General features: G+C 42.9%; 1 protein-coding gene across 4 annotated transcripts in view; it reads left to right on the forward strand.

Moving 5' to 3' along the window:
* Window positions 1-17,507, forward strand: part of LOC133912541 (villin-2-like) — a 39,175-nt gene that overhangs the window by 20,416 nt on the left and 1,252 nt on the right. Inside the window, exons 16-22 of one of the 4 annotated variants that reach the window (XM_062355336.1) lie at window positions 6,961-7,111; window positions 7,244-7,254; window positions 7,337-7,477; window positions 7,559-7,684; window positions 10,085-10,141; window positions 10,287-10,382; window positions 10,464-10,695. In XM_062355336.1, the coding sequence (XP_062211320.1) occupies window positions 6,961-7,111; window positions 7,244-7,254; window positions 7,337-7,477; window positions 7,559-7,684; window positions 10,085-10,141; window positions 10,287-10,382; window positions 10,464-10,695 (814 nt within the window). Of the gene's footprint in view, window positions 1-6,960; window positions 7,112-7,243; window positions 7,255-7,336; window positions 7,478-7,558; window positions 7,685-10,084; window positions 10,142-10,286; window positions 10,383-10,463; window positions 10,696-17,507 lie in introns of those variants that run through there. The other 3 variants (XM_062355338.1, XM_062355337.1, XM_062355339.1) reach the window with 3 other exon arrangements.

Raw genomic sequence — 17,507 nt, forward strand, 5'->3', positions numbered from 1 at the left:
TTAATCTCGCTTAAGTGTAGGTTAATCATCATATGAGTTAAAGGGTAGGTTTTAGATTAATCTTTTAATCAATGTTGCAATGTATTGTGATTTCATGTGATATTTCATGTGATGGCTTACAATTAATCTTAGTTCAATTAAGGTGATAAATTAACCCGTGTAGCGGTTAAATAAATAAATACATGTTAATAGAATATGATAGAATAATTTAACATTGGTAATTAATTAATTGAATAACCTTTTGATAATTAATTAAAAATTAGATTCAAAGGATAGATTAATCTAATTAATTAATTGCATGTATGCTTTTATGATAGCAATAAAATATAACTTAGTGTGGAAACTAACAACACTAGGTAATTAAGGTTAGTTGCTAAACGACCATGTTTTAGTGCTATAGATTAGAATATTAATCTCCACACTTGAGCACAGATAATCGTCTAGAGTTATACTTACGTATATATGTATGCATGCTCACATACATATAGACGTAAGTATTACACATATATTCATATATGTACACGTGCACTCACCTACACGTAGAATCTCTAATTGTCGTCTTCCGGCAATTAATCTAATAAGAGTTCACCTAGTTAATCGTGATTTGTTCAGGTTTTCTCTTAAGTTGATAAAACAACTAGGTTAATAGCTTAGCCTAGCTTCGCTAGACTATCCCGTTATTCTCTGTGTACTAGCTTCGTGTTGATTAGAGTTGCCGATCGTCTTCCGCTAGATTTAGCTTTCGTCGTTTTCTCCGTTGTTCTTCTTCCGCTTTGGTATTCTATTGGTTTTGTTCTGGTGTTCAATTGCTTAGTCGTTGTGTGCTTTTTGTCGTTAATCTGCGTAGGCTCGAAGTCGAGGTTCTAAGCAAGAACGCGAGGAAGGAACTGAAGGCAAGGTCCAATGATGAAGAAGAACCCCGGGAAACTCAAACGACAAGATCAATCGTGAATTGACCCTTTAAGAAGGCAAGTCCTATTTCCTTGATCATATTGAACCTATGTTTTTGAATAATACACATGATCAACTAAAACCGGATTTATTATCGCATGTGCTACATATTGCGTTTTCTTTCAAACTACTTGTAGTAGTTAACCCTATCAACACTGCCATGCCATACATGTCATCATGCAGAATACATATCACCCTAGGAATACCTGTTGTTAAATATATTAACGATGGACGACGTCTTGATATCTAGCATGCTTAGGATTGAATACATCTCCTCGGAGATGTCGCTTTTAAAATACGTCTCCACGGAGATATTGCTTTTAAAACACTTCTCTTCGGAGATAAGATTTACTATTATCAACAATAACTCATATACCATGATTCCTTGATGGTTGTGAATTCCGTGATGGTCGAGAAATCCTTGATGTCATGTGGGACATGGAAGGTGATGTGTAAAAATGGGTGAAAACTGTTTTGGCACGGGCAGGTAGAGTAGTCCTCCGGGGAGGATGCTCATGGGGGCTTGAGTTACATGATGGTATTCATTGCCCGTGAAGATGTCTAGCCCGGCCGCTTAAGGACCGAGTCTTGCGCCGTCATGCTTAGCCACCCCATGCAACCATGCGTCCTGTATGGGCAGGACTTGATTTTCCTTCACTGGACTGAGTTGGGCATCATACCAGGAGGCTGAGAGCAACAAACAGCCAGGGGTATCTGTCCCGCTGTTTGGAGGTTCAGGGACCGGCTTAGGCTTAAAAATGGAGGCTGGCCTTCGGAACATGCAGCTCTGGAACTTGGCGTGTCTCGTGGAAAAGCCCGGCAGGAAAAGTGTTTGGAGAGTCTCGGTATGATTCGCTCCTCCGCTTGCAACGGTTGGAGGCTGAGCATATCGTATGGGTAAAGCTGTACAACCTCTGCAGAGTGTAAACCTATTCGAATAGCCGTGTCCACGGTCATGGACATGCAAAGCATTGACCTCACTTGAATAGACTCCGGGTGCGTGCATCTTGATGCGTGAGTGTGTGGACTAGATGTCCGTGTGATGTGGTTCCTGGCGCACTCCGCCAGAAGCTGTGTGGTACTAGAGGTACACCAGATGTGATAAAAGGGACTGCGGAGTGAGGTATAGCCCCTCCCAGGACTGAAAACTCCCAGATACAACTTGTTACCCTGGTTTGGGTTTTAAAACTATTTCAACAGATTTGCTATCAGGTCACCTTCTAATGCGTTGGGGACTTCAGGTGATACTCAGTACCAACAGAAGATGCCTGAACCGTTTTGGTTTTAAAACTGTTTGACAACTTTGTTACCAGGTCACCTTCTAATACGTTGGGGACTTAAGGTGATACTCAGTACCAACAGAAGATGCCTGCAGTTTGTTTTCAAGATCTTTGTTACATTTATTTCAAAAGGTTAATAGTGGAGAATATAACTGGATACCTGCATGAAACCTGCTTTACGTTTAAAACTATGCCGTAAAGCCTTATCCTTGAAATATCCATTATGCATCTATCAACCCCCTTGAAGTAGTATAGGACTTGTTGAGTACCTTCCGTACTCAGTCTTGTTGCTTTCAGATTGTTGAGTTGGAGATCAGCCTCAACCCAGATGAAGTCGAAGAAAAGAAGTCTAAGGTCGCGTCCGCACCCGAGTTGCCTGTGGCACTTGGTTGCATCGTCGTTTCGCTCCACTGCGCTGTAGGCTCTTCTGCCTGGCTGGTCTGCTGTGGATTCTTGTCCATCAGACCATCTTTTCTCTTTTCAGGTATTTATTTTACTTATTTGTATTCGAAGTATGTATTTGATATCATTCTGTTGAATTCTGTGCGTATCAGCTACTTGATCCAGGGACTGATACAGGAGGCACAGGGGAACCCGGGTCCGGGGTCCTGACATCACCAATGGTTGCTGGGGAAAAGAAGACGAAGCGGTGATGGGTGTGGCAGAAAAAGTGAGAAAAGACCATGGTTCAACCACGGAAGCTTAAGAACTAACATCCCGAAAAATACACATCCGACGAGTAACCAGATCTCAACACTGATAATCCTTATGCTTAGCACTATAACCTAGAAAGACACGCTCAATAGATTGATCAGTTAGTTTGGTACGCTCACAAGGGGTGAGAAAAACGTAACAAATACAACAAAAAAGGCGAAGACAAGAGTAGTCAGGAAGGCATCCATATACGCTCAAAAGGAATCCCACCCTTGAGAGTAGAAGAGGGTTGGATGTTGACCAAGTAGGTGGCAATGGAGACAGCCTCAGACCAAAAATGAAGTGGGACAGAAGAGGCAATCATAAGCGCCTGAGCTATCTCAAGAAGATGACGATGCTTACGTTCAACAATGCCATTCTAAGTATGAGCACCAAGACAAGAGAACTGGGACAACAGGGCTGTTTGGTTAGGGGCCAACACTAGCAACCAAAATGGATGCTACACGAGAATCATCATCCATCCGCTGAGCATAATCAAACAATCGATTTGGGTACAGCTGCAAGGCATCCTGATAGGCAAAGAAACCTTATCATAGGCAGTGTTCGTGTCTTCAGTAACTGCTTTGTGTGCTTTGTCGACGGAAGGCTGCACAGGCTCCATCAGAAGAATAAGGGAAGGCGGACAAGGAATGTTACCAGACAGAACACCATAAAGATGAAACCCATGCATGTGAACGCGCATATCCTGCGCAAAATCCCAGTAGTTGACACTATAGAAAATCACCGGACATCGAGGAACTGAAATGGTGCCCGATAACATCCTGAATAAGTGGCGATGGCAAGAGCGCAAAGGAGTACTGGCGAGTGACGGTGAGAGCGCAAAAGAATAGCGGCAAGCAACGGCAAAAGCGCAAAAGAGTAGTGGTGAGCGATGGTAAGAGCGCAAAATAAAAATGGCACCTGCTGTGATATTTTTTTTGAAATCGTCAGTTTACTCTTTGTTCTGTTAAGAATAGAGAGGCAGCGACAAATCAAGGTGCCTCTGACAAAACACAGAGAGGCAGCGGGTAGGCGGTAGAGAGGTGACAACGCAAATCGTTCTAGGGCGGCGATGCTGAAAGGATTGGTGACGTCCTAAGAGGGAGGATGGGGTGAATTATGACACTTAAAACTATTCAGCTCCAAAACTTTACAAGATAAACCTATATTGATTCCTATCTAAATGTAAATGTGTTCTAGGTTCATCTAGTGTGTCTACTCTACCGTTCAAAAGGTTTGTAGCCTATAGCCAGTCCTAGCAAACTATTTTAAGAAGGTAAATAAGTAAGGGTAGATTGCAAGCATGTAAATACGGAAACGTAAAGAAGGTAGAGACAACGAACTCGGCACAAAAATTTTTTATCTCGTGGTATTGATGGCATAAACGCCACCCTTAATCCACGTTGGAGTAGCCACTTAAGCCATAGCTCCCAAACGGCACCCGGTCACAGCCCTTGAGCCACTTAGGCCTTAAGTAGGTTGAGCCACCAAGATAAGGCCTTACCACAGGCCTCTCTTTTGATCACTTATTGTCGTCTTCACTTTGGAGCATAAGCCACCAAGGTAAGGGTCTTCGTGTCTGCGTATAAGTGTCTTGCCTCTGCTCTATACCAAGTCGGAGGATCAACACGCATGAGCCACCAAGGCTCACGAGACCGGCGGGTCACCAAGACTCCAAGGTACCGGCGTACCACTTGGTACAGTGTAGGATCACTCCTTATCCGTTCTCCAGGTAGCAACACCTAGCAACAATTCTCTCTAAGCCTATTAGCACTAATCACTCTCTAATCTTATGCTTAATTGCCTTAGATGATCACTTTTAGTATTTTTGTGGCTTGGACGTCTTCTTGAGTGTCTATGAGCTTCTCTGGACTCCAGCACACTTAAATGACCGAGTAGGGGGTATAAATAGCTTCAACTCCGTGAACTAGTCGTTGCTTTAACAATCACATTTTGTTATACTCACTGAATGCTCCGGCTTGTGCTAACATTACAAGCACTGGATTATCCGACGTGTACTCTCTAAAAACTAGCTGTTGGAACTCCACTTTCATTTTTGTGAACACCGGATGGTCCTCTTGTTCATTTTGTGAACACCGGAACATCCGACGTGTATTAGACTCCGTTGCAAACTTTTTATGAACACCAAAGTATTTTTCTTTGTGAACACCGGAGCATTTTTGCGAACGTCGAAACTTTTTATTTGTGAGCACGGGATAATCCGGTGGGTACATTTCAGCAGAACAACAATATGTATTTTTAGCATAACTTTTCGCTCTGAACTCCGATTTTGATGGTCTTTTACTCTATGGAAAGCTTGTGAAGAGCTTTACATGATTGTACAGAAATCCATCCGATTTGATCACATCAAAATTCATGGAACAAGGTCAATTCATTAATCTTTTTGTCACAGCTTTGTTGACTTCTCATTTGTTGCATCCACAAGATCTACTAAAACATATATTGGACAAACATGTTAGTCATATTGACTATGTTATCATTAATCACTAAAATTACATACATGCCATAAGAAGACCATGTTCGCTACAGATGCACAACGACCCAAGGAGCCAAACCAGACCGACAATAGGCGGACCAGGGCTGGTGACGGGCGGATCGGTCGGACCAGGGCCGGCGGCGGGAAGATCGGGCTGATCTGAAGCAGCGCGTGGAGAATCAACAGGGGCAAAGGCAAATTGTACGAGGTAGTGGTGGATCGACTGAGGGAGAATGGCCAACAAGCAGAGCCAGCCAAAAGAGTTGTGGCAGAGGCGAATCAGGCCAGGGATGACGGCGGGCAAAGTCGGTCAGAGGAGAGAGAAAACCAACGAGGAGACAGAAAATCGGCGGGTGGACTAGGGCCGGGACGAGTTGCTGCGTCCCAAATGAAGACCTAGATATAATATAATGTCTGGAATAGCAACTTGTATTCCATGGAGGCCATATGTCAGTATATATACATGTATAGGAGAGCAATATGCAAAGAGACCCTTATAGTATGAGGATATTACATAGGCACAATAAATCACAATATATCTCTAACAGGTAAAAGTTTTGAAGTTCGAATGTGCACATTCTTGGATGACATCCATTTTGGACTTAGTAGATTTGTTGAAAATGAAGCTCAAGAAAATTTGAGAATATAATTTCAAGTTTCTTTGCAGATTTGCATTGCTCCTTCTCATGTAAGATCACTCTCTGTTATTGGAAACTTTTCCTATAACTTAGTGGTTGACCTATATCAAAAATAAAACAAATCCACATGTTTATTTTGTTGAAAGCTGGTAACAGAATGATCTTTAAGATAAAAGTTCACCATGATGGCAGGTAAAAGTTGTATGAACCAATACCTGTGTTATTTCATTACAATCTAATTTAAGGTTAGTTATTAACAATTTTTGAAATATACTGATTGTATGGGGGCATATAGGACTTTGCAATTATGCATGTCAAGCATTGGTAGCTACATATTTGTTGATCGTAAAGCAACTTCTCTGGATGAAATTGGGCAATGGTATATGGAAACCACTATGTTGAATGCCCTATTTCCATGTCAAGTTACCAACTACACACTACACGAGACACTATATATAATATGGAATTTCGCAATATGCATTCCAAGAACAAGCCTAGCCAGGGTCAAGGTCTTATATGCGTGCATTGGCTAAAACCAGTTAAGCATGAATATATGATGCAAAGATTAGCATTTTCTGCGGCATGTTTTTTTCTCTCTTTGAGTTAGAAATAGTATCTACATAATGTACCCGTTGCTTTTGTGTGAAAGCAACGATATATTTGAATTATGACAGTTGTACACAATTGCTGTCGTGGGTGGGTATCCATTGTTCATTTGTTATACTTCTAAATATAATACTGATTTCATCTTGTAAATGTTGGAGTATACGCGACAACTTCAACAAGGTTACTGTCACAGAACTATGTTGCTTGCTAAATCCTCCTTCCTCAGTACTTTGCTCTGGTAAAACTGAAAGTAGTTCATATTTCCTTACTCTGCCATCTTACCCCAATCGTACAGCCAGGTGTCGTCGTCAAACATTGCAAGGAGGGAACTGAGAGCTCTGCTTTCTGGTCTGCTATTGGTGGAAAGCAGAATTATACAAGCAGAAATGTTGCGCAAGATGTTGCTACTAGAGAGCCTCATTTGTATACCTTCTCTCTTAGGGACGGTTAGTAGTAGTCAAACTCAAATGTCCACATTTTTCTCTTATTTCTATCACATTCTGTTTCTTATGCTCTATAGTTACCCTAATTATTATTTTTTTGGTTTCACGCACAATAACATCATTGCCATTTATCAGGGAAGCTGGAGGTTTGTTGCCGTATTTATTTGATCTAAATTTTTCATGCCCCAGCAAATTAGGATTTTTAAAATTCGAAAAGTTTGTATGCAGGTTACTGAAGTTTTCAATTTTTCACAAGATGATTTGTTGACAGAGGATACAATGATATTTGATACACACTCTGAGGTCTTTATTTGGATGGGTCAGTGTGTGGAGACAAAAGAGAAACAAAAGGCATTTGAAATTGGCCAGGTATGATATGAAGTGTTAACCTTGCTGGTTTCAATTATATCACTATTGTCCAACTCCTGGCAATAACTGCTTGCCTCCCAGAAATACGTAGAACATGCAGTGGCCTTTGAAGGTATTTCTCCTGATGTGCCTCTCTATAAAGTCATTGAAGGGAATGAGCCTTGCTTCTTCAGGACATACTTCTCCTGGGATAACACACGATCTGTGGTATGCTCATAGATACTTACTGCTGCATTTCATAAATTTTTCTTCTCCTTCTAATTCTGTCCAATTTATCATCTTTTCGAATGCCATAGCTGATATTTTGAACGTTATACCTTTTTACATAATGGGAACATCGTCTTTGTATAAGCCCAAAGCTTTCCCATGTTTGTTGTTTCAGTACCTTTGGGCTCAGCTTAATTTTGTTTCCTTCCATAAGTAGATATATCTGTCACTTTGCTGCGAGATTCTTCAATTTGTTCCTTAGTTTGACTCCTCCTGTTTGTGTGCTAGACTGAAAATTGTATAGTGCATAAATTGTTTGTTAAAACAAGCTATTATATTTGGGATAGTTTTTTTTATGCATGCTGCAACTCTTGAACATATATTTTTTTCTCTCTCGAACACTCAGGACAGGTGCGCATCATTGCATTAAGAGAGGAAAACACAGTCTTACAAGCCCCCTACACACCCACAAAGCACTTTAGGTATTACATGAATCTACGCTAACACAGTCTTACAAGCCCCATGCACACCCACAAAGCACTTTAGATATTATATGAATCTACACGCCTTTGACACTAGAATGGAACGACCCCTAGGAACCGAACATAGCACTACGAACTGATCTATAGCAGCGCCAGCCCCTTGGCGCCGGCGTCAGCCCACATTTGGGCCTCCTCACCCGCCTTCTAGAGGGTGGCATGCACACTCGGAGCCGCACCATTAAACACACAATCATTGCGATGCTTCCAAATCAGTCAAGCGCCCAAAATCACCAAGGAATTGAATCCTTCTCACATTGGCTTCATAATCCTAGTGTTTGCTTCCATCCACCAAGTGCAGAATATGTTGTCATCGGCCTGCGGAGTAACATCAAGCACACCGAACCACCTAAATAGTAAGAACCATACATGTCTAGCAAAGACACAATCCGTTAGGAGATGTTGAATCGTTTCAGCCTAGCTGATCACAAAGAGGGCAGCTCACCGGATGTGGTAGTCCCATCTGTGCCAAATGGTTTGATGTCCAACATCTATTGTGTACCACAAGCCATAAGAAAAATTTGCAACGCGCCAGAGCCCATGACTTTCATATGTGTTTCCAAGGCACAAAACGAGTAGCACCCTGAAAATAAGCAACATATGCCAACTTAGTTGAGTGTTGTCCAGATTCTGAATGCTACCATTGATGCACATCTTGGACACATGCCGGTAGATTGATATTAGAGATCAAGTCCCAAATGTGAAGATACTCAGAGAGGGCAGCCACCAATGGAGCACCCTCAATGTCAAGGACCCACCATAGATCAATCAAATCCTCATGCACCGTGCACCAATTCTTGATCCGGTTGGGCACAAGAGCTAACATGTTGGGGGCCAAGTCACAAATCGCCTTCCCTTCCACCCATCTATCAGTCCAGAACATAGTGTTGCTTCCATCACCAACAGTGGTTATCATGGAGATAGCAAACAGGGTCTGAACAATGGGGTGTAGCGACAACTTGAAGACAGCCCATGACCCGTCTGGCTGCGTTTTTTGCAACCACAACCATATCATACGTAATGCCCAGCTCAAAGAAGTAAGATCGCGAATGCCAAGGCCTCCAAGATCACGTGGGCGACATTCCTTCCTCCAGGCTATCAAACAAGCCCTCCATTTACCTCTTCCTTTCCCTTCCATTAGAAAGTGTGACAGAGTTTGTCAATTGCCTTGATCACCCAGGGGGGAAGATCCAAAGCAATGGCATGGTATATATGGTATCTTAATGCAATGATACACAAATCTTCTGTGTGTAAAAAAAAAAAAACTTGCATTGCCTTTCATTTTTTCTTTTTGATAAATTAAGTTAAGCTGCACTGCTCAATAGAAGTCATTTATGTGGCCTGCGGAGGCTGGGAAGGATTATGTTGGCATTTCAAAAACGAAAATAACAGAAAGAGAACAGATATCTTTGTCCATATGAAATAAATTGTGCACTGTTGCAAAGATAGGATATTTAGTGTAAGAAAATTACCATGAGCTCTCAAATATTTGTTCCTTGTCATCAGTTTGCAGGTCATTCCTCGTTGATAAACTGGCAATGTGGAAATATCTATATCTGGGAAACGGATTATTCAAATTTTGGGGGATTAAGTTTGTGACGTCCTAAAATAAACTATGGAAAATTATGAAAATATTTCATAACATAGGGCATGATGTCATCTACCATTTCACAAACTTTCGACTTAAAACACCACTTTCATATGGAGAAACAAAAAATACAAATGTCATTTAGGAGTGAAATGACCCGGTTTTATTAGTTTTTTGGGTTTGTGCCGGGGGATGGGCCGAAAAGCTTGGCCGTACCTTTTTCTTTGCTTCACTTGGTAGGTTGTGTTGTAATAAGTTCTATCCTTCAAACAGATCCATGGGAATTCGTTTGAGAAGAAACTTTCAATTCTTTTTGGAATGCGTTCGGAGGTAAGCCCACTTTTGTTCTTCAGTTTACAAAGTAACATGAACTACATTAGTTTTTTTTTTCTTGTTTCATGCCAAAAGCAGATAGCTGGAATTGAAATTTGTGGATTCAATTTGTAGTAACCTATAACCTTTTAACTGCTTGCAGGGTGGATGCAAGAGCTCAGGTGGTGGACCAACTCAAAGGGCATCCGCATTGGCTGCTCTTTCATCTGCATTGAATCCATCTTCACAAGGGAAGCAGGTATTGCTGATAATTCCCTTCCCAATCGTAATCAACATAAATATTTTAATTTGCTAACCACCAAATCCTGTGTCTTTTTAGTCGAATGAGAGGCCCACAAGCTCAGGTAATGGTGGGCCTACTCAGCGTGCTTCAGCAATGGCTGCATTGTCCTCTGCACTTAATCCATCGTCAAAACCCAGCAGCCCACAGCCACAATCTCGTTCAGGTCAAGGTTCTCAAAGAGCCGCTGCTGTTGCAGCACTGTCCAATGTTTTGACTGCTGAGGGATCTTCTCAAAGCCCCCGCAGCAGTAGGTTGTCCCCAAAAGCAGGTAAGACTGGTTGACCTAAATTTTGATTAGTCCTTTTTGTATTTTTTTAGGACAAAATATCAGAAGAAACATGTCTCAAACTCCCAATTTGATTTCCTTCCTGTAACACCAGAAACTCTAGTGAGTTATATTGGACAGTGTTTGTCCGCACCAACTATTCTTTTTCTAGAAATATTCCATCAGCCACGCCATGTTTGTATTCCTTTGCAAGAATAAAAAACTAGACCAAACTAGGAGGAACTATGTGGCTTTATATTAAGAAGAAATTGTTAGATAGATATATATTGCTCTGTGTAATATCCCCAGAGTATATATACTGGCATATTATCACATGTACATATATATATACTGGCATAGGGTCTTCAGCGAATACAAGTTGTTATTTCTAACATGGTATTAGAGCTAAGTTTTCCTTAGAAACATAGCAACTCATCCCATGTAGCCTTTCCCAATCTCATCTCGTTGGCTCTTCTTTGCCGGCTCTCTCTCTCTTGTCACGTGCGCTGCCCGAAGCCTCGTCATCCACTGGTTTCAATGAGGAACCACGCACCGCTAGGATCGGCGTCGGATCTCCACCCACTGGTCTCATGTTGGCCTCCTGTCGGCCTTCTGCCCCTGCCTCCCGTGCACTTCCTCCTGCATGTCGCCGGTTGGACTATCGCGCCACGATCCACACTGCCGGCCTGGTCTCCCGCTCCTTGATCCGTGTTCACGCGCCATTGGCCTCCTACTAGTCCCCCCCCCCACGCTGACGCACCCTGCTGCCTCCCGCGGACCTTGATCCTCCTGGCTGGTTGCCTGTGTATCTCACAAGCCATCTTGATCTTATTTGCTCATGAGTAAAAAAAATAAAAAAATTGCATCAGCTGCTGCTTTCTTTGCACTCGTCGTCGATCGCCGTTTCTCTTTTGCACGCTATCGCTTGTCGCTACTTGTTTGCGCTCTCGCTGTTGCTTGCCGCTATCTTTTTGCTCTTGTCGTCGGCCGCCGCTTCTCCTTTGCATTTTCGTCGTCGTTCGTCACTTCAGGATGTCGTTGAGCATCGTTTCAGTTCCTCAGTGCTTGGTGATCGTTGATGGTGCCAATTATCAGGACTTCGCGCAGCATATGCACATTCACATGCATGAGCTTCGTCTTTGGGGTGCTCTCTGTGGTGACATTCCTTGTCTGCCTTCCCTTGAGCTTCTGACAGAGCCCGTGCATCCATCTGTCGACAAAGGAGACAAAGTAGCTACTGAAGCCGTCACCACTACCTATTATACAGCTATCTCTGCCTACTAGGAAGCTTTGGAGTAGTACCGTGATCGGTTGTCTGACTGTGCTCAGTGGATGGATGATGATACTCGTGCAACGTCTATTCTAGTTGCTATTGTGGAGCCTAGGGATTCTTCTGAGATTGTTAATTTCTCTACTGCCTTTCAAATGTGGATTCATCTTCGTTAGACCTATGAGCCTTCTGGGGATGCTCTCTATATGTCTGTTGTTCGCCAGGAGTAGTTTCTTCAGTAGGGTGATGCCACATTTGATGTGTTCTATGCTCATATGTCGGTTGTGTGGCGTCAGTTGAACTCTCTTTGTGTTGATAGTTGCCACTCTTGTCAGTGCTACTTGGATATGCATGTTGAACATGATTTTTGATGCCTCTACGAGTTCCTGATTTGCCTTTGTTCGAAGTTTGAGCAGTGTCGGGCTCAGCTGCTTGCATGACATCCCCGTGTCACACTTGTGGAGGCTCTTACGGAGCTGCGCTCGGAGGAGTCGTCTGCGTGGTTCTGAATTGCTACCACTTCATTCAGTATTGGCTGCTCGTCCACCTGCTACTCCTACATCTTTGCCTACACCGCCGTCTGCTCCTCGTGCGACTCCTTCGCCTTATGCGACCTCTTTAGGTGGTGGTGGTCGTCCTCGCTGCGCCTACTGCAACAAGGAGGGCCATGTTCTGGCAAACTACTATCGGAATAAGAAGCATCTTCAATGTTCCTCTAGTGTTTTTACCTCGGCCATCTCTTTGACTAACACTTAACAGGAGATTGTGATGCTGCTTCGCCACCTGGTTGCTACCTTTGGATCTGCATCGATAGGTTCTGCTACTCCGTCTTCTGTCACTAAGAGATCACCTTCTATGCAGTCAGATACTTCACCTTGGATTCTAGACTCAAGAACATCTTTTCATATGACTTTTAATTCTTCCAGCCTGTCTTCGCTTCATCTTGTTTCTCCTACTCATCGTTACCGCAGATAGTACTTCTCTTTCTATTGCTGGTCGGAGCACCCTTAGCACTTCTTCTTTTAACGTTCCTTCTGTTACTCATGTTTCCCAACTCACCATGCAGCTCATGTCAGTTGGTCAGCTTACTGATCATTGTTGTCGTATTATTTTAGATTCTGACTCTTGCTAGGTTCAGGATCGTCGCACAGGTGCTCTGGTTGGTACTGGCCCTCGGCGCCATAATTCTCAGTGTCTATGAGAGCTTGACTGGCTTTGTCTTCCTTCCACTGCCGTCGCCAGTCTCTTTGCTTCCTCGACTACTGGCTCCTTCCACCAGTGGCATCATCGTCTTGGTCATGTTTGTGGGTCGCGTCTATCTTCATTAGTTCATCGTGGACTTTTAGGGTCTGTTTTAGGAGATGTGTCTTTAGATTATCAGTGTTGTAAGCTTGGTACACAGATTCAGCTTCTTTATCCTCATAGTGAGTGTCTAAATGCCATTTTAATATTGTTCACTCAGATGTTTGGAGTTTGGCTCCCTTTATTTCGAAAGGAGGTCATAGTTACTATATTATCTTTATAGATGATTTCTCTCGCCACACTTAGATTTATTTTATGTCTTCTCGTAGCAAGGTGTTATCTATATATAAGCATTTTGCCACTATGATCCGCACTTAGTTTGACACACATTCGTATTTTTCATGTTGATTTTGCTTGTAAATTTCTTTCTGGGCATATTCGTTCGTTTCTTGCTGAACATGTTATGTTGTCTTAGTTCTCCTGTCCTGGAGCTCGTGCTCAGAATGACGTTGCTGAGCACGAGCATTGTCATCTTCTTGAGACAGCTCGCACGCTTATGATTGTCTCTTCCATTCCACCTCATTTTTTGGCTGAGACGATCTCCACTGCCACTTACTTAGTCAACATCTAACTCTCCTGCTCTCGAGGGTGGGATTCCTTTTGAGCATCTATATGGACGTCTTTCTAACTACTCTTTGCTTAGTCTTATTGGCTATGTTTGTTGTGTTCTTCTTGCCCCATGTGAATATACCAAACTGATCGCTCAATCTGTTAAGTGTATCTTTCTTGGCTATAGTGCTAACACAAAGGTTATCGGTGTTGGGATATGGTTGCTCGCCGGATGCGTATTTCTCGGGATGTTACTTTTGATGAGTCTCATCCTTTCTATCCTCATGCATATCCTTCCATCTTTAGCTTCCTTGGTCGAGCCACTGTATTTTCTTACTTTTCCTATCACACCCATCACTGTTCCTTCTTCCCTTCCGCGAGCACCATTGGTGCCTTCTCCTGTTATGCCTTCTTCGGTACCTTCCACACCTTTGGCTATCACCTCACATGCTCCTCCTTCTGGTCTTGTTGAACCTTTTCCTTTCCACTACACTCATTGTTCTCGTGCAACCTCACATCCTACTATGACGCTTTCTGATGAGCCTTCTCCTTCTGGTGATTCAGCTTCTCCTTCTCCTCACTATTCTTTTTGTGATCGCCATTCGATTCAATATCCTGTTCGTTTTTGCTTTGCCGGTGCTATTTCTGCCAAGTTGTCTTCTTACTGTGATGTGTTGTTCATTAGGAATGGTAGCATGTGATGGCAGAGGAGATTGCTGCTCTTGAGCGTACCGGCATGTGGAATGTTGTTCGTCTCCCCCCACATGTTCGTCCATTCACGTGCAAGTGGGTCTATAAGGTTAAGACCCACTCTAATGGTTCTCTTGAGCGTTACAAGGCTCGCCTTGTCGCCCATGGTTTTCAGCAGGAGTATGGTCACGACTATGATGAAAATTTTGCTTCGGTGACCCACATGACCACAGTGCGCATCTATGTAGCACCAATACAGATACAGGTATTGGTATCGAGCCGATACGGATACGGGGATACAACATTTTTCTAGAAAACCTGATACACGGATACATTTTAATTATTATTTTTAAAGTAATAAGTTACAACCTACCTACTAAGTGCAGTAAATCATATAATTCAACTGCAGTAAGGTGATTAAGATAACAGAAAACACTTTTGTTTTGTCATATTTTTCCATAGGAATGAAGCTTTTCGGGTCAATTGGCAACTACAATCCAATTTTCAGCACTACTTATCAGCAAATAAGAGATTAGATCATTTGATGCATCACATATGCACAATTGCAACCACTAGTACTAACTCCAAATAAGAGTTAGTTTACTACACAATTTAGACAAGTAGTATCCCAATCAAGTTTATATCACACAAGCATGCACGCATGTTAACAGATGAACACTACAATTACTGCAATTATGTACCAGACCTACTCACACAGCAAGCCTATGGCCAATTGGTCACCTTAGTATGCACTCCACATGTAGGTGGCCTACTAGTACTAACTCCACATTCTGTTGGGGCTCTAGTTCTCTGAGCTCTCACCTCTCAAGTCTCAAGTGTGCAAAAACTTAAGCCTTAAGCTACTGACAGTGAAAAGATGGAAGAAAAGGGGCCTCTCTCCAGATCAGGAAAGGGGATAGGGAAAAAATGGACCATTCACTAGATCCAGGTGGAGGGCGTCGCCGGACGCCAGCTTGCCGCCGGTAGGACAACAAGTGCTAGAGGCAGAGGCATGTGGGTGGCCGGGCATCTTGGTCTCCTTGCAAATAGACTCATTCAGGTCAAGGCACGGCAGGGGATAGGGAAAAAAGGGAAGAAACAAGGGAGGAGAGGAGAGGAAGTTAGGAACTCACTAGATCCAGGTGGAGGGCACCGCTGGCAGGACAACAAACAGAAGGTGGAGGGCATCGCCGGCTCGTTGCCTGCAGGACAACAAACAGCAGGGTTGGTGGCTCGCACAGAGTCGCTAGTGCGGTGGCGACCAGCGAGAGAGAGGGAGCAGTGCGGGGTGCGAGCGGCAGCTAGAGAGATGAGAGGGAGCAGTGTGGATGTGCGGGGCGCGAGCGGTGGCATGGCGAGTCATTTAGGGTTGCTAATAGACCAGAGAGTCTGATATTAGGTCGGGTTGTATCGAGGAAGTATCACATAAGTATCCTGGACGTATCCGCATTTTGCTGATTTATTTTTTTGGATACTTCGTAGACACGTATTGACGTTGTATTCGAGCCGTATCCGATATGGATACGGTAGCTAAATGGAGTATTGGTGTTTTATAGGTGCGCACTCTTCTTGTTGTTGCCTCTGTGCATCAGTAGTCTATCTTCCAGCTTGATGTCAAAAATGCATTTCTTAATAATGAGTTGTGTGAGAAGGTCTACATGCACCCACCGTCTGGGTATTCTGCTCCTAAGGGCATGGTTTGTCATCTTTGTCGCTCTCTCTATGGCCTTAAGCGAGCCTCTTGAGCCTGGTTTGAGCGTTTTTCTTCTATCATTATTGTCGGGTTTTTTTTCTAGTGGTCGTGATCATGTGCTCTTTGTTCATACTTCATCTTGTGGTCAGACTCTTTTTCTCTTGTATGTCAATGGTATGATCATTACAAGAGATGATTTTTAGTATATTGCTTTTGCAAATGCTCGTCTCAATGAGCAGTTTCTTATATTCGATCTCGGTCATCTTTGCTACTTTCTTGGGATTGAGATTTATACTTCTGAGGGATTCTTTCTATCACAAGAGAAGTATATTTAGGATCTTCTTCATCGGGCTTCTCACTGATGAGCATACTGTTGAGACTTCTATGGAGCTTGACCTTCAGCTTCGGTCTACTAATGGTGAGCCTCTTGCGGATCCCACTCACTACCGTTATTTAGTTGAGAATCTTATTTACCTGGTGTCATTCGTCCTAACATTTCTCATACAGTGCACATCCTTAGTCAGTTCGTTTCTGCTCCTACTTAGCTCCACTATAGTCATCTCTTGCGTGTTTTGCGCTTTCTTCATATGACTATCTCTCGCTGTCTCTTCTTTCCACGCTTCAGCTCTTTACAGCTTCGTGCTTACTTTGATGCTACTTGGGCTAGTGATCTTTCTGATCGCTGGCCTATTTCTACCTACCGTATTTTCCTTGGTAGTTCTCTCATTGCTTGGAAGGTTAAAAAGCAGACTGCAGTTTCTCGTTTTAGTGCAGAGGCTGAGTTGCGAGTCATATCATTGTTGACAATGGAGCTCAGTTGATTACGGCTTACAGGGAATACAAGTTGCTATTCTTAATAGAAATAACCTGGGTGGTATGGACGTATATCCACATCCTCAATCAACTGAGCTAAGCTCAGTTCCTATTCCCCTGCAAGAATAACATCGAGATTTGGGATGTGTTGCAGCATTTTAAGTTTTAATTTTGTTTCCTTGTAATTATTTCATAAATTATGACTAGAAAAGCTGCAAGAAAGTAGGTGAATATGACCCTTGCATGTGTGGCGCGAATGCTCTGATAAGCTATGGGCCAAGTGGCTTCGTGTGTGTGCGTATGTGCGTTGTGTTCTTTGTTTGTTGTCTTGTTTTTTTCTGTTTGTTGTAAGCTGAGTTAGATTCTTCTACGTAGTACAATGACACAACTCTCCCGCGCGTTCCAAAAAAGAAAATGACCCTTGCAGAATTCTGTGATTACATGTCTTTTTTGTTCACCTAGCTTGATGCCAAAGCTTTACACCTTCACTTGATGCAG

This window comes from Phragmites australis, chromosome 3, assembly GCF_958298935.1.
Source record: "Phragmites australis chromosome 3, lpPhrAust1.1, whole genome shotgun sequence".
Lineage (NCBI taxonomy): Eukaryota > Viridiplantae > Streptophyta > Magnoliopsida > Poales > Poaceae > Phragmites > Phragmites australis.